The sequence below is a fragment of the Amblyraja radiata genome, chromosome 14 (genome assembly GCF_010909765.2).
Source record: "Amblyraja radiata isolate CabotCenter1 chromosome 14, sAmbRad1.1.pri, whole genome shotgun sequence".
Classification (NCBI taxonomy): Eukaryota; Metazoa; Chordata; class Chondrichthyes; order Rajiformes; family Rajidae; genus Amblyraja; species Amblyraja radiata.
The window spans coordinates 35,092,975-35,111,187 of record NC_045969.1 but is presented as its reverse complement, the minus strand read 5'-3'; the positions used below and the strand labels follow the sequence as shown (position 1 = coordinate 35,111,187).

General features: G+C 44.1%; 1 protein-coding gene across 2 annotated transcripts in view; it reads left to right on the top strand.

Annotated features, from left to right (window-relative positions):
• Window positions 1-8,039: 8,039 nt before the first annotated feature.
• The window catches only part of arl6 (ADP ribosylation factor like GTPase 6), a 29,929-nt gene continuing 19,755 nt past the window's right edge, over window positions 8,040-18,213 (top strand). The window contains exons 1-2 of one of the 2 annotated variants that reach the window (XM_033033135.1): window positions 8,040-8,377; window positions 17,043-17,184. In XM_033033135.1, the coding sequence (XP_032889026.1) occupies window positions 17,062-17,184 (123 nt within the window). In that variant the 5' untranslated portion in view covers window positions 8,040-8,377; window positions 17,043-17,061. Of the gene's footprint in view, window positions 8,381-17,042; window positions 17,185-18,213 lie in introns of both variants that reach the window. The other variant, XM_033033134.1, reaches the window with a different exon arrangement.

The following is an 18,213-nucleotide window of genomic DNA, read 5'->3' as shown; positions in this document are numbered from 1 at the left end:
TCAAAATTTGGATCCAGGTACTTCAGAAAGTAGCCCATTTAACACTTGATAGATCTCATCAAATTGACGAGAACAAGGTCAAATGCTCCGTGATTTCAATTCATCAGGACATTGGTGTATGCTTAAAATACCTGTCCCCAGTTTAATAGTCACATTTTTTCTCAAATGCCAGACATCCATAAAATAAAGAATAAAATCTGTCTGTGGGAAAGAAATGTTAATGTATCACTTATAATCTAAACAAATTGAATTTAAAATTCTTGAGGTTTGCTAAATAGGGTACAGGTGCCATTTAAAAAAAAAAAGTGGTCTGCAATAAGAAAAGTTGAGAGCTCATCAGTTCAATGATCAACATTTCATCTGTGTCCACTTTTTCTTCTGTGACTGGCAATTTCAATGACTCAAAATATCTATCAATATTTCTTGAATCCATAATAGTGCTTGAATAGAGAAGCATGAATTTCAATAAGCTGGTTCCTTTTGTCCTTTGCTATCAATAAAGTTTTGCTCCCTCTGGCAATTTATGAAGCGGAGAACAAACAAAAAATGAAAAGTAAAGCCAAGGTTATGTGCAGGTGACAGGAAAGGTCAAAGACCACAGTGCTAGACGTGGGTTGGAAAAAAATCCTGGCTTCAGAAAGGCTGCTAAAGCAAACGTTATTCCCCATTTTGAATCCCTTTAAAATGCTGCTCCACATTAAAGTTTAAATGTATTTCACTCTACACAATATTCTGCTTATTGCTCATAGAATTTTTTCACATAGAACCAGGATTGATAACTTTTGCAAAGTTGTCATGGAATCTCCTGAAATAAAGGGTTGATTTCCAGTGGAATGCAACATGGGGCAAATATATTTGGATCACTTTCTGCAAATGGGTTGAATTTCTGTTTAGCAGCAAAGTGACGATGCATACATCTGACCTTGATGAATGCTGCCTATAAAGATTTTGTGGGTTTGCTAATGTGAATTTCTTTCTTTTCTAACACTAAACTTGCGGTTTGGTGCCATCTACAGGTAATCGGTGATATCATGCAACTCTTATACCTTCAAATAAACTGAGCAGCCAATCTTTGAAGAATTCCAATTGCAAGCAAGATAGCAAAAAAAACTGATTTTAATAAGATTGTTATACATTTTACAGAAGACTACTTAAGAGTGTGAAATAGGCATAGGATTAAGGTAAAGATGAAAAATCAATACTATGCTTTGTTACATTAATTGTGGAATCTTCAATTGTTTTTGTAAGAAATTATAGCACATACAGAATTATTTCAGTACATTGGAGAGGTTGTTTGGCTATAATTAACAAAAGTAAAATCTCAGTTGCACAACTGTCAACCTAGGTTAAATATTTTCAGTCGGTGTTTCACTATACTATATAATATAGTATACTATATAGAATACTATATAAAACATTGAAGTTCACATCAAATCACTTGTTATGGGTGATTGCATCTGCAAAATAGCAACAAACATTATGCAGGAGAAGGCTATCTCTAACAGCTACTCTCTAGGTTTTACACTTCCCCAGAATCTCTCTGCTTATTTACTCCTCTATATCATCCTCATTCATTGGTGGCCCCTTGAAAACATGCAGAAGAATGATGTTTCCTCTACTATTCCTTATCTCGAATTAAGTATTATCTTTGACTGCTCTGCACCATCCTCTCTTTCCAGCATTGAAATATTCTCTTTATCAACGCTGCTACACCTTTTTTTTCCTTCCATTTCCCTCCTAAGCACTGTGTTACTAGGAATAGTTAATGCTCAAACGTTGGACCTTAGAAATACATCGCCGGAACAGGCCCTTCAGCCGACCAGTGATCACCCCGTACACTAATACTATCCTACACACCAGGGGCAATTTACAATTTTACCTACAGAAGCCAATTAACCTACAAACCTGTACATCTTTGGAGTGTGGGAGGATACCGTTGAACCCAGAGAAATCCCACGGTCACAGGGAGAATGTACAAACTTGATACAGACAGCTACTAATTGAGGCAAATTTCTGTTATCATCATCACACCTAATTTGGATTTGATTAGTGAATGCAGACTTCTGCTTGTACCTTTTACCCACTCCCAATACACTCCAATTGCATTTTGCTTTCTAAATACCCCCTCACCTTTAACCTCTGTCTTTGGGTTCCAATGTACCTACAGTACATACATATGGAATAGCAAGACCCGATTAGAAATAGTCAGCGTGGCTTTGTGTCTCATCAATTTATTTGAATTTTTTCAAGGATTGATGAGGGTAGTGTGGTTTACATGAAGTTCAGGGTGCCAGGCTGATCTGGAACGTTTAAGGCAAGCTAACCAATTGGATACAAAATTGGCTTGAAGGCAGGAGACAGTGATAGACAGTTTTGTGGTAATAGTATTGACAGTGGTGTTGGAGTTTTTGCTCTGGAGGCCTGTATTGAGTGGTGTGCCACAAGGATCGGTGTTGGGTCCACTGTTGTTAGTTATTTATTTTAATGATTTGGATGTGAAGGTAAGTGGCATGGTTAGTAAATTTGCAGATGATTTAACACTGAAATCATTGGACAATGAAATACAGTGGACAATGAAGGTTGTCTAAGATTACAATGGGATCTTGATCAATATAAAATTATGATAGGCATAGATAGGGTAGACAGTCGAAACATTTTTCCCAGGTTGAAAATGTCCATCACCAGAGGGCAGAGTTATAGGTGAGAGGGGGAAACTTTAATGGAGATGTGCAGGGGCAAGTTTTTTACACGGAGAGTGGTGGGGGCCTGGAACGCTGCCAGGGGTGGTGGTAGCGGCAGATATGTTAGTGATGTTTGAGGCTTTTAGACAGACACTTGGATGAGCAAGGAATAGAGGGATATGGATAGGGATATCAATCTGAAGAAGTGTCTTGACCCGAAACGTCACCCATTCCTTCTCTCCAGAGATGATGCCTGTCCAGCTGAGTTACTCCAGCATTTGTTGTGTCTACCTTCGATTTAAACCAGCATCTGCAGTTCTTTCCTACACAGAGGGATATGGATCATGTACAGGAGGATGAGATCAATTTAAATTGGCATTGTAGCGGCACCTAATGGTGGCTTGGGGAAGTGCGAACCCTCATTATTGGTTGGTGCCATCACGTGACCGCGGGTGTGAGTTCGCAGGCTTTTCTCCCTAGTCAACAGCGGTAGAAGAAGCTATTATACAGTTGGCTGACCCGGCACATGGTTTGAGTACTTTTCTTGTTTTCTGTTTGACAATAAAAATAGTTTTACTCAACCTGCCTGTCTCGCCAAAGTGATGACCCCGCTGATCCGATCGTTATTTTGGATCTTGTTTATGAACGCCGCCAAAAACCTCAACGTCCAGCAAAACGCGGTGGCCCTGAAACTGCCCGTTTTCTGGGCGGTACAGCCTCAAGTGTGCTTCACCCACATTGAGGCCCAATTTGAGCTCCGCAACATTGTCGCGGATGCCACCCGTTACTTTTACGTGGTGGGGGCGCTCAGTCAGGAGACTGCCGCCCGATTGCTGCCTTACCTGCAAAATCCGCCCACGTTCGGCAAGTACAAGGGTCTCAAGGCGCTGTTGCTTTGCATTTTCGGGCTGAGTCGCTGCGATCACGCGGCCCGCCTTTTGCACGTGGATGGCCTCGACGAACGCAAGCCGTCCGCACTGATAAGCAAGATGCTCGCAGTCAGCATGCTCTCTACTGTGCACCTGTAGAAGTTAGAGAGAGTCCTCCTTGACAAACCGACTCTCCGTAGTCTTCTCAGGAAGTAGAGGTGCTGATGAGCTTTCTTGATAATTGCATTAGTGTTCTCGGACCAGGAAAGATCTTCAGAGATGTGCACGCCCAGGAATTTGAAGCTCTTGACCCTTTCAACCATCGACCCGTTGATATAAACGGGGCTGTGGGTCCCCATCCTACTCCTTCCAAAGTCCACAATCAGTTCCTTGGTTTTGCTGGTGTTGAGGGCCAGGTTATTGCGCTGGCACCATATGGACAGTTGCTCGATCTCTCTTTTATACTCTGACTCATCCCCATCAGTGATACGTCCCACAACAGTGGTGTCGTCAGTGAACTTGATGATGGAGTTCGCACTGTGACGGCTATGCATTCATGAGTATAGAGTGAGTACAGCAGGGGGCTGAGCACGCAGCCTGGTCGATAAGTCATTAAGGCACGTCACCTTACTCTTCTTGGTCACTGGTATAATTGATGCCCTTTTAAAGCAGGTGAAGCACTTATCGATGGCCAACAGCCCTGCCTGCTGTTTGAGTAGGCCTTCCTCGAGCAGATGCCCACCGACATCCGCCTGCTCCTCGCTGGATCGGATTTCACCGACCCCCTGCAGCTTGCTGAACGGGCCGACGAGCTGTGGCTGGCCAAGCAGCAAGACAGTGTATCCATCAGCCGGATGTCCGTGCCTTCGCACCAGCAGCCTTGCAAGGATGTCCAGCCCTCCGCTGCCATCGCCACGCAACAGCCACCTGCCGGAGATCGCAGTAAGCACCAGTGGTGCTACTACCACCAACACTGGGGTGCAGGGGCCCACCGATGCCGCGCCCCCTGCTCGTTTCCGGGAAATGCCACGGCTGATCGCCAGTAGAGGCTATCGCCAGAACCATCGCTTCTACGTCCAGGATCGCCATTCTGGACTGCGCTTCCTGGTGGACACCGGGGCTGTGCTGAGCATCCTTCCTCCGTCTGGACTCGATACTCGTGCCGGTAAGTGTGGCCCCGCCCTGACTGCCGTCAATGGCAGCCCCATCCACACTTACAGTACTAGGGCCCTTTCCCTCGTTCTCAACTCCCGCTGTTACTCGTGGGCCTTCACCATCGCTGGGCGCCAATTTGCTGAGGGCCTTTTCTTTCATGGTAGACATGCGGGACCGGCGCCTCGTGCCTCCGGAGTCCACTCGGCTCGCGTCCCCAAAGCCTGCGTTTTCTTCTAGCACCCACAGCCCGCGTTTTGGTCCATCATACGGGATGGTCCATCATATTCCTACTGCCGGTCCCCCACCGCATGCATGGACACGCAGGCTCCCACCCGACGTGCTGCATCTTGCTAATGAGTAGTTCCGGCAACTGGAGGACATGGGGATTGTGCAACGCTCTGACAGCCCATGGCCATCCCTGTTACATATGGTTCCCAAATCATCTGGGGGGGGTGGAGACCCTGTGAGGATTACCGACGCCTGAACGCTGTCACGACTGCGGACCGCTACCCAGTCCTGCACATTCCTGATTTCATGGCCCACCTGGATGCTGCTACCGTTTTTCCAAGGTGGATCTGGTGCGCGGCTACCACCAGATTCCCGTCCACCCCGATGATGTGCCCAAAATTGCCATCATCACCCCATTCGGCCTATTTGAGTGGCTGCGGATGCCGTTCGGTTTGAAGAACGCCGCGCAGGCTTTCCAGCGGTTGATAGATATGGTGGGCGGGGGTTGGAGTTCGTGTACCTGGACGACATTCTGGTCGCCAACCGCTCCCGCCTGGAACTCCGGATGATGTTCCAGCAGCTTCAGGACCACGGGCTGGTGATCAAACTCGCCAAATGTCAGTTCGGGCTCCGCTATATCTCCTTTCTGGGGCACCACGTCACCTCACAGGACGCTGCACCTCTGCCCGCTAAGGTGGAGGCTATTCGTCAGTTTCCTCGGCCACTCACCATCAAGGGGCTGCAGGAGTTCGTCGGTATGGTCAAATTTTACCATCGCTTTGTGCCGGCGGCTGCTCGGATCATGCGGCCTTTGTTCCAGTGCCTGGCCGGTAAGCCACGAGACCTAGTGTGGGACTGTCTGTTTGTGTTTATCCACAGGGGCTCGCACCGGACTCCGCTGCAACGGACTTATGAGGGTCCTTTCCGGGTGTTGCGCCCTGGCGTCACGACTTTTCTTTTGGATGTAGGGGATCAGGAGGAAATCATTTCGGTGGCTCGCCTCAAGCCCGCTACCTGGATATCGATAGCCCGATGGTAGTGGCTCAAACCCGGCGTAGAGGTCGTCTGCTGGCCATTCCTGTTGCACCTGTTTCCCCTGTGACTTTGCCGCCTGCTGGCTCTGTTCCGCCAGTTCCTCATGTACCGCCGGTTGTGCCTGTTCCTCTGGTTTCCACTCGGTCCATTCGCCTCATTTGGCGTCCCGCTCGGTTCCTTACCTCGGGTTCTGGCGGGGGTCCTTTAGCGGCACCTAGTGGTGGCTTGGGGAAGTGTGAACCCTCGTTATTGGTTGTGACCGCGGGTGTGAGTTTGAGGGCTTTTCTCCCCAGTCGACAGATCTCCTTCCGGTAGTAGGACCTATTATACAGTTGGCTGACCCGGCACGCCGTTTCTGAGTACTTTTCTTGTTTTCGGTTCGACAATAAAAATCGTTTTACTCAACCTGCCTGTCTCGCCAAAGCATCATGTTCGGCACAAAGTTATGGACCAAAGGGCCCATTCCTGTGCTGTACTGTTCCATGTTAACTGGGTCGATAGTTCAAAGAATGCTAGATGGAGTTTAATTCAGAGCAATGCAAGATTTTGCATTTTGGTAAGACAAACCAGGATATGACATACAGTAAATGATAGGACACTGGGGAGGGTTGTAGACCTAGGGGCTTATGAAAGCGGTGATGTTATGTTGCAATTTTGCAAAAAGGTGGTTGGACCATTGAGATATTGTGTGCAGTTCTGGTTGCCACACTGAAGGATGTGGATGCAATGAAGAGTGCAGCAGAGATTCATTGAGATGTTGCCTGGAATTTAAGTCTTTAGCTTTGGGTAAAAGCTGGACTTTATTTCCCTGGTGTGAAGGAGGCAAAGGAACGACTCTATCACGGTATATGAAATTATACAAGGCAGAGGTAGTGTAAATAATTGGAAACTTTTCTTCCCCACGGAAGGTGTTTCAAAAACAAGAGGACATCAATCTAAGGTATGAAGAATGAGTTTTAAATGCAAGTTAAAGGCAACTTTTTTTGACACAGACCGCAGTCGCTGCCAGAGGTGGTGGAGCCAGATGCCTTCACAACAGTTAAAATATATTTCAGTAGGTAAGGCACAGAATAAGACAAACACAGTAAGTCAGGTAGCATCTGAGGAGGGAATGGTCGGGTCCCGATCCGAAATGTCATCTGTTCATTCCCTCCCCATATGCTGCCTGACCCACTGAGTTCCTCCAGCACTTTGTGTTTTCCTCAAAATTCCAGCGTCTGCAGTTTATTTTGTCTCTGTCCAACAGAATTATATGGACCATAAACAGGCAAATGGATTTAGTGTTAATGGGAAAAAAGTCAGCATGAATATGGGGGGGAAGGCCTGCTTCTGAGGTAGACAAAAGTGCTGGAGAAACTCAGCGGGTGCAGCAGCATCTATGGAACGAAGGAAATAGGCAACGTTTCGGGCCAAAGCCCTTCTTCAGACAGATGTAGGGTGGGGGGGGGGGGGAGGCCAGCTTCTGTGCAACACCACTCTATAACTGTGTAACTCAGTGGGTCGGGCAGCATCTGTGGAGGGGTATCTCCATTTCCTGCAGAGATAATGCCTGACCCACTGAGTTCTTCCAACACTTTGTTTTGCTCCAAATTCCAGAAAGAGTCAAAGTCATAGAGTGATACAGTGTGCAAACAGGCCCATCGGCCCAACTTGCCCACACCAGCCAACACGTCCCAGCTACACTTGTCCCACCTGGCCGCGTTTGGTCCACATCCCTTCAAACCTGTCCAAACCATGTACCTGTCGAACTGTTTCTTAAATGTTGGGATAGTCCCTGCCTCAACTACCTCCTCTGGCAGCTTGTTCCACACACCCAACATCTGCAGGTCCTTGTGTCTCCAACGGGACAGAGGCTTTGGGCTCCAACGCTGCTTGCACAACTCGCCATCTCTGCTGTCACCTTAACTGTGCTCCACATTTCCCACAATTACTGCCTGATCCGCTGGTTTTTGTTGTGTTCATCTGGTGCACAACGGCCCCGGGCCGCGGCGCTGGTTGTCATGGCGACCGCCGGGTCTGCCCGGCCCTGTGACGTCGCGTCCGGCGGCTTCACCGGAAGCGCGGCCTGGCGCTGCCACAGGTGGAGAGAGGCTCCACCCCCTAGCAACCTGAGCCGGACGCTGTCAGTACACAGCGGCTACAGGGCGCCCGACGCTGCCCGACGATGTTGTGCGTGCTTGCACGCCCTGCTCCTTGACTCAATTGGCTACTTTATTAAATTTTTTTTAACGTTTTTTGGATGATGTTGCTGCTTTCAATAATGCCAGGAATCCAGCAGGTTTAGTGCTCGGGTCCAGGCGATCAGAGAGGGGAAGGGTGGTGAGAGGAACAGTTTAACTGCTCGGAGGGGAAAGCTGAGCAGAAAACGACCAGTTAGTTGCCTGCTGATAATCCCTTGGAAGAACAGTTGTGGTGAGTATTTCTATCTGCTAATTTCATGATGCACGGTATAGTGGGTTGGCAGACAGGAGGAGAAGCACATTCGTGTCCTTTTTTTGTGTATCAGCATCTGCCATTCCTTGTTTCCACAAGAGAAGCACCAAGATTGAGTTACTCCAGCACTGTGTGTGTAAACCAGCATCTGCATCTCCTAGTTATAGACTCAGAGTGATACAGTATGAAAACAGGCCCTTCGGCCCAACTCGCCCACACCGCTAACAATGTCCCAGCTACACTAGTTCCACTTGCCTGCGCTTGGTCCATATTCCTCCAAACCTGTCCTATCCATGTTGTGAGTTTTTTTTACAATGTCTCAAGGATTTAGTCCTCGATAGTCACTTTCACAGTTCAGTCTCTTGATTAATAGTTGCTTTATTGTCGTAGTACAAACAATAAGATAATTCATAAAAGCTTCTTTTTGGATAAGCACATTTCGTGCATTATTGAAAATGATGTCTCTTCCCCGATCTTCATCGAACTAAACTAAATTATACTCCTTGGGAGTCTGCGGCAGAATCCCAGCCTCAAACACGCCTCAGATTACGTATAAATCCCACCCACATAATTATAGGCAGATAAAATTTAAAGGTAACTGATTATAGTTATAACGTACTGAGCTAAGCTAAATGGCTACTACACATGTACCTGTCTAACTGTTTCTTAAACAATGGGATAGTTCCAGCCTCAACTACCTCCTCTAGCAGCTTGTCCCATACACCCACAACCCTTTGTGTGAAAAAGTTACCCCTCAGGATTCCTATTAAATGTTTTCCCCTTCACCTTGAACCTATCTCCCCTGGTCCTCGATTCCCCTCCTCTGGGCAAAAGACTGTGTGCATCTACCTGATCTATTCCTCTCATGATTTTGTATACCTCTATAAGATCTCCCCTCATCCTTTTGGGTAGATGTTGGGAAGCTCCAAAGTCGCAAGAGGTTCGACTAACCCCGACCCAGGGTCCGATCGCCGGCACGGGGGAGCTGAGATCCCCCCGATGCAGAGCTTGATCGCCCTGACAAGGAGGGCCCGACCGCTGGCTACGGGAACCAAGATTGTCCCGTCAACGTAAGACTCGAGGTCCCGACCGCAGGAGAACAAAGAAGGGAAGAGATTGAATTTTTTTTTCGCCTTCCATCACAGTGAGGAATGTGGAGGAGTCACTGTGGTGGATGTTTATGTGAAAATGTATTTTGTGTGTTTTGTTGCTTTTTATTCATACGACTGTATGGCAAATGAAATTCATCATATGTTGCAAAAAGATACTTGGCTAATCAAGTATGTTTATGAGAAAACTCTCCTGAACACTATTGAGGAATTGCACCCCATCTAAACCCTTCGCGCTATGATTTTCCCAGTCTATAATGGGAAAGTTAAAATCCCCTACTACAACAACCTTATTTGACCCATTCTTTCTCTCCAGATATGCTGCCTGACCCGCTGAGTTACTCCAGCATTTTGTGTCTACCTTCGATTTAAACCAGCATTTGCAGTTCTCTCCTAAACCTTATTTGACCTGTAGCTGTCTGCAATCTCCCGACACATTTGTTCTTCTAATTCCCGTTGACTATTCGGGGGTCTATAGTACACCCCCAAAAAGGTGATCATCCCTTTCTTGTTCCTCAGCTCCACCCATATAGCCTCACTAGATGAACCATTCGTAATGTCATCTCTGAACACAGCCATGATATCCTCCTTAACCAACAATGCAACCAACCCTCATCTTTTTCCCTCACCCTGTCTCTCCTGAAGCTCCTGTACCCCGAACAAGACAAGCAACAAGATTGATTTACTCCAGCCTTGTGTGTCCTTTTATGTAAACCAGCATCTGCAGTTAGAGTCATGGAGTCTTACAGTGGGGAAGCGGGCCCTTCAGCCCAACTTGCCCACACCGGCCAGCATGTCCCATCTACACTAGTCCCACCTGCCTGCGTTTGGCCCATATTCCTCTAAACCTGTCCTATCCATGTACCTATCTAAATGTTTCTTAAATGTTGCGATAGTACCTGCCTCAACTACCTCCTCTGGCAGCTTGTTCCATACCCCTTGCACTCTTTGTGTGAAAAAGTGACTTCTCAAGTCTATTAAATCTTTTCCCCCTCACATTAAACCTATGTCCTTTGGTTCTTAATTCCCCTACTCTGGGCAAGAGACTTGATCTATTCCTCTCATGATTTTGTACACCTCTATAAGATCACCCCTCATTCTTCTGCCCTGCAAGGAATAGTCCTAGCCTGCTCTACCTCTCCCTCAGTCCCTGGCAACATCCTCGTAAATCTCCTCTGCACCCTTTCCAGCTTGACAACATCTTTCCTATAACATGGTGTCAAAAATTAAACATAATACTCTAAATGCGGCCTCACCAACGTCTTATACAACAGCAACATTCTATATTCAATGATAGACACAACTTCTATATTCAATGATAGACACAAAAAACTGGAGTAACTCAGCGGGACAGGCAGCATTGCTAGAGAGAAGGAATGGGTGTTGTTTCGGGTCGAGACCCTTCAATGCTCTGACTGATGAAGGCCAATGTACCAACAGCCTTTTTGACCACCCTATCTACTTGTGATGTCACTTTCAACGAAATATGTACCTGTACTCCGAAATCCCGCTGCTCTACAACATTCCCGTGTTCCTTGTTTCTGCAAGAGAAGCACCGAGATTGAGTTACTCCAGCACTGTGTCATTTTTTTGTAAACCAGCATCTGCCGTTCCTTGAGTCTAATTTTATCTGCTCTTCAATATTCAGATTTTAACCAAGTCCATTAAACAAAAGCAATAAAATTGTAATCATGATCACTGATATGATCAACTACCAGCTTTAACACGTTACCACCATTACTACAGCTGTCACTTTTATTGAAATATGCTACAATTGCTATCACAATCATTTACATCATTATTACAGCTATTTTTTATGTAATGTCATTCAAGTAAAAGCAATACATCCCAATGTCACAGAAATGCCACTGAGTGAATGTTGACTGTCCCAAAGGACAGATAGCCAAAAGAGGTAGGTTTTAAGGAGCATCTTAGAAGAAGATGTTTTGGTTATGAATTCCATAACTTAGATTGTTGAAGCTAGTGCTCATGGGTGGATCAGTGAGAACTGCACATGGACAAGGGGAGCACAGATATCACAGATGGCTGATGTGCTGAAAGAACTAACAGAGAGAGAGAGAGGTAGAGAAAATTTAAAAACTGGAAGAGAATTTTAAAGTCAAGGTCTTCAAGAAGTTGAAAGTGAAGAATTGGAGACTCCCCGCATTGGTATGGGAGCATCAAAACCAAATAAGAGATTCATTGGTATATAACCTGATGTAAGGTTGGAATTGGTAAAGGTGCAGATGAGGATGTATGTAATGTTTGTAATGGGGGGAATAGGTTGGTAATGGATCACCAAAGTTATGTGTTTATTTTGGTACGACCTCAAATGATATTCAGGTAAAGAGAGAAAAACTACGCTCGGCAATGTAGTTAATGGCAGATTGGACGGACGGAAAACAGTGGCCTTGATCTTCTCAATATTTGGCTGAAATAAATTGTTTTTAGCATTGGAGTTGAATGCCAGATGACCAGGAAAGAAAGTAGTGGCATTGAGTTAGAGCTGGATATGGCCAGTGTTGATATGGAACCCACCAAGCTGCATAATGTAAATTTTGTGAGACTTAGATGTAAATAGGTGGCCGTTTCTCATGCTCTGTCAAAATGTCAGATGTGGTTTGGATACCATTTCATCTCTAAGTTGGATGGTTCTGGATCTGAATCCCATTCCACAGACTACTCTCCAGAAGTCTAGGCCCAAACACTCCTGTGCAAATACTTGCAATACGTTGTTGATGGTCTCCTGGTCAGAATTCTTGTAATGTAAATTTAAGCTTATTTCAAGGAAGACAAGATTTTTTTTTACATAGGCTATTTAAAATTCATTTTATGCAATAATAAATTACCTATAAGACATAATGTCCATTCTAACTGCTTGCAAAACATTTCTTTGTTATTAATGTACTGTAGACAAGCCTTTTCTTTCAAAGACAATCCTGTTTTTAGGATCCTGTTACAAATGGCCATTTGTTAATGTGATTGAAGTATGTCTGATGTTGGAAATGCACAAATTAGATTAAATGTAAAATGAATTAGAAATGCTGTCTGAGGAAATTGTCAGGTGTAAAACGAATTAGAAATGCTGTCTGTGGAAATTGCCAGAAATTCATACTCTTACCTCCCCCAGTGTGGGTTGTATTATCAGAGATGATCTCCACTTTTGACTGCTGGAATGTGTGGGTAGTAATTACATTCACTTTACTTGCTGGTTGAGATTTTCTCCAAGAGACTTAGATTTTCTCCAAGAGTCTTGGACCTGATGGTATACCCGGTCGTTTTCTGAAAACCTGTGCGGACCAACTGGCTGGAGTTTTTACGGACATTTTCAACCTCTGACTTCTGAGGTCTGAGGTTCCCACCTGCTTTAAAAGGGTATCAATAATACCGGTGCCCAAGAAGAGCAAGGTGACGTGCTTCAATGACTATCAACCAGCGGCACTAACGTCTGTGGTGATGAAGTGCTTTGAGAGGCTGATCATGGCGCAAATCAACTCCTACCTCGACAAAAACCTGGACCCACTGCAGTTCGCTTACCGCCACAACAGATCAACGGTGGGTGCAATCTCGCTGGCTCTCCACTCCGCTCTGGACCACTTGGACAACAAAAACTCATATGTCAGGCTGTTATTCATTGACTACAGCTCGGCATTTAATACAATGATCCCCTCCAAGCTGGTTACCAATCTCTCAGAACTGGGTCTCTGCACATCGTTCTGTAATCGGATCCTCGACTTCCTCATTCACAGACCACAGTCTGTTCGCATTGCATTCGCAAATGTGTCAGCCTTGATAACAATCAGCACGGGAGCGCCTCAAGGCTGCGTGCTCAGCCCCATGTTGTACTCTATACTCATGACTGTGTAGCCGGTCATAGGGAAAACTCCATCATCAAGTTCACCGACGACACCACTGTTGTGGACGTATCACTGATGGGGACGAGTCAGAGTATAGAAGTGAGATCGACCGACTGACCAAATGGTGCCAGCACAATAACCTGGCTCTCAACACCAGCAAAAGCAAGGAACTGATTGTGGACTTTTAAAGGGGTAGGATGGGGACCCACAGTCCCGTTTATATCAACGGGTCGATGGTGGAAAGGGTCAAGAGCTTCAAATTCCTGGGAGTGCATATTTCCGAAGATCTCTCCTGGTCCCAGAACACTGATGCAATCATAAAGAAAGCACATCAGCGCCTCTACTTCCTGAGAAGATTACGGAGAGTCGGTATGTGTCTCTCGAACTTCTACGGGTGCACAGTAGAGAGCATGCTGACCGGTTGCATCGTGGCTTGGTACGGCAACTTGTGCGCCCAGGAGCGGAAAAGACTACAAAAAGTAGTAAACACTGCCCAGTCCATCATTAGCTCTGACCTCCCTACCATCGAGGGGATCTACCACAGTCGCTGCCTCAAAAAGGCTGGCAGCATCATCAAGGACCCACACCATCCTGGCCACACACTCATCTCTCCAATGCCTTTAGGTAGAAGGTACAGGAGCCTGAAATCTGCAACAACCAGGTTCAGAAATAGCTGCTTCCCCACGGCCATTAGACTATTAAACTCAACTCAAACAAAATCTGAACTTTAATTAGCCTACTGCACTTTATATGTTTATTTATGTGTGTGTGTATATATATATATATATATATATATATATTCAATGTTATATGGACACACTGATCTGTTCTGTATTATTTATGCCTGCAATATTCTGTTGTGCTGAAAGCAAAGCAAGAATTTAATTGTCCTATCTGGGACACATGACAATAAACTATCTTGAATCTTAATTCCGATGTGTACCTGGACCTGCTCAACCTGCGCAACATCTCCCACGACCCCATCTTGGGTTCCCCGGCTCAACGTTTATTGTCAAGGCAGACCCGAGCACACAGTGCCTGTGGCAGATCAGGCATTAATCCCGCAGGTGGTCCCACCATCGGAAGTCCAGTCCAGTCTGCAACAAAAGCGTGCCATTCAAAAACAGTGGTATGACAAAACAAGCAGACCGCTGCCACCATTAACCGAGGGGCAGGTGGTTCGTTTGCAAACCGACAAAGGTCATGACCGTATCGGTGTGGAATTGCCTCTGAGCCATGCTCATATTTGGTCAGTGTTGATGGTGGCACCTACAGACGTAATAGGCAACATATCCTGCCTGTCAATGAGCCAGCTCCATCTCCGTATTATCCTGACCGTACAAGTGTACTTCCATCCACGTCCGGCGGCATCGGCCCGCCTGTACCAACACAACGGTTACTTTGCCAATGGCAACGCCTTCTCCACCTGTACCAAAGTCTCCTGTTTCGTCACCGAGAATGCTGTTTCAATCTCCGCCACCAATTATACCTCCGACTCTGTCCCTGGTGGCAAAGAACGGAAATGGTTTATATCGCACACGTGCTGGTCGAGTTTGCAAGCCCACCGTAAAGTACTCGGGCAACGTTTGACTTTCCTCCCGCTTATTATCATTTACTATGCATGCCTTATTTAGTCAATAGTTTTGTATTTACATTTAATTCTTTAAGAGGGAGGATGTAGATCAGTGTCACTGATGCTATGAATCATACTGTGGCTCCGCCCACAGGTTTAATTGAAAGCCCTTTTCCCTTTCTCTCCCAATCTTGAGCTGTATGTTAAGATGAAGTTACCTATGCTGAATTGCTAATAAAAGTATTTGGATCCTAATCACTGTGTGTGAGTTATGACAATCCGACAAACCTCCTCCTCCATTACTTTCTCTGACTTCACAATTTGCAACTCTTCAATCCGTCTGTCTCATACCTTCTACTTTAATCTCCGGCCATCTACCTGAAGAAGGGTCTCGACCCAAAACGTTACCCATTCCTTCTCTCCAGAGAGCTGCCTTACCTGCTGAGTTACTCCAGCACTTTGTGCCTATTTATTATAGTAGTTGTATTTAAATTCTATTTGAGATCAGCTAGGGATCTTGTGCTGCAAAAAAGTCGTCCTTTTCCTGTTTTGTTCATATTAGTATGTCTGTTAATTCAAAAGTGGCAATAATACAATTTGATTATTTAATTCTTGAGGGCTTTCAAGATGTGGCAACCTTTTGAGGTACAGGTATGCAATTACATGATAGTTGCATTACTAAGAAACCTTGTATTATAGAAAATTAAGTTTGTAAAATAATGTGTCAGTAGGTGAAAATGGGTTAGGGCCTAAATCAGTGCAGAATTTAGCTTTCATAACCCCTTAATGTTTTTCACTGGTTGGTGAGTATAAACCTCCACAAAAGATATGGAACTGACTAACTGTTTTCATATTATATTCATCCCAGATTGTATATCTGCCATCTCGGCTCCAGTGACCTGGAATCAATATAACCTCAGGTGCTGTTCGTGTGGCATTTGCACGTGCTATTTATGACCATGTAGACTTCCCCCAGTTCTCTGGCTTACTCCCACATCTAAAAAATGTGCTGGTGTGTTAACTATCTGCTGTAAATTGTTACAGGGAAATGTAAGGAAATAAAATGAGTGGAAATGCTCGATAAGCTACCACAGACATAATGTCCTCTGTCACAAGTAAATATTTAAAAATCTGTATTTTGTCTGAATCTGTCTCTTCATTTTCCAACAACATGTTTTCATTTGAATCTTGGTCTGCTTAGCACACTTTCTTTATCAATTATTTAAGTCCTTTTGAATGACACAGCCAACCAGCATCACAGTCTTATGGTGTCAACTCATGCTAACTAGGAATTGATTCAAGGCTGCCCAAACTTGCTTGATGTAGTATGTATTCAGTTGGCAGATGCCATGCTATCGGTTTGATACTGGAATTTTAACCAGTCCGAGATCAAAGGACACTGTCTAACCACACAGTTTTCTCAATAGTTTTGTTGTGAGAAAGGTAACATTTCACCCAGTTACCCTGTAATTAAAAAGGACCAATGTATACTCCTTTTGTCACTGATATCTAAACTAAGAATGTGACATTGCTTATACAAAAAACAAATTTTCGGAGCAGAACTATACATCCATCTTATTTAAACACTGTCTTCAGCTTTCCTGCAATCTGGTAGTCAAGTGTCTTGTTAAGTTACTTGGAAATATATATGATTTTAAATGAAAATAACTAATGTAAGGAATGTCACAGGTTATCTATTTCACAAAAATATCCCTGATCTACTTAGAGTTTGTTAAAATATCAAAATTAAAATTGTATTTTCTCACAGAGCATTTCAAATACAAAACACATTTCAAGGATGGCATTATTTAAAGCACTTGCAGAGTAATCCATGAGTAGTCTACTCATACTATTTACCTCATTAAACCAGCTTTCATTGCAATGTCAAGTTATTACTTGGTAATCCGTTAAACCACTGCTTCAGGAATATACTTCATTTGGTCATTGCGTAACACTTTTTATTAATGAATGAAAACTGTACTTTAGAGTATTATTAAAAATATATATATATATATATGCTTAATAAACAGATCACTTTATTCTGAATCCTGTGCATTACACATTTTAATATTGAACTCTTCTCACTTTTTAATTTTAATTAGGTCGTCTGGAGTCAAGATCATGGGACTATTTGACAAACTAGCCGGATGGCTTGGTCTAAAGAAGAAAGAGGTTCATGTGTTGTGTCTAGGGCTAGACAATAGTGGGAAAACGACAATCATTAATTATTTAAAGCCTTCAAATGTAAGTTTTTTTCTATGCATACTTTGTAAAATAAAACCAAGTTAATTTTCTCCAAATTACATGCATTCTTTCAGCCCTTATAGTAGGGGTGTAATCTTATTTTTTCATTTCTATCTCTTTAGATGCTCTGCTGTACACTGCCTTAAACCTACTATTCCTCTGCCTTTCCATTCCTTATTCTATTACTTTTCTTATTTATCATTGATTTATTTTTACTTTGAGTTGATTTTTTTTTAAATCATTCATTTACCTCTTAAATTTGTGGCTTAATGGTAGCATTCCCATCTCTGGATCAGGAGACTGTGGATCAAAGCCCACTTAAGGGACGATTGCATCATTTAATTGTGACTTGCTGTCCCCACCTCTGCTCCATTTTACATGCTTGGGACTTTTTATTGGGGCTATGTATTGCATTCTGCAACTGGTAGTTGGTTGTGAATTAGTCTGGAACAACTCGAACATGAAGTTGCTTTATAATTATTGGATTTTACTTGCAGTTTCCATTTCACTATCGTTATTTGCCCTTTAGTTTTCCTTCTGCTAGCTCAATACTTTCATAGTTTTCACACTTTTTAAGTAAGGCAAAAATATCTATTGATAAAAATGTTTATCTATGATAATTTTAAAGTTATTGCTACTTCCTATGATTTAAAGTAACTAAATATACATCATGATATTTCGAGTGTAAATCCATAAAATAGTGTGATGTTTTTAATAATTGTGTCAAAACAATGAAATACACCATTTTTTGCTAACTCTTATTATCCGATTTATCCAAATGCTGCTATTTCTGCAGTGAAGATAGTTGAATTAGGAACTTGCTTTAATTACAGGTACACAAAAATGCTGGAGAAACTCAGCGGGTGCAGCAGCATCTATGGAGCAAAGGAGATAGGCAATGTTTCGGGCCGAAACCCTTATTCAGACTGAAGAAGGGTTTCGACCCGAAACGTTGCCTATCTCCTTCGCTCCATAGATGCTGCTGCACCCGCTGAGTTTCTCCAGCATTTTTGTGTACCTTCGATTTTC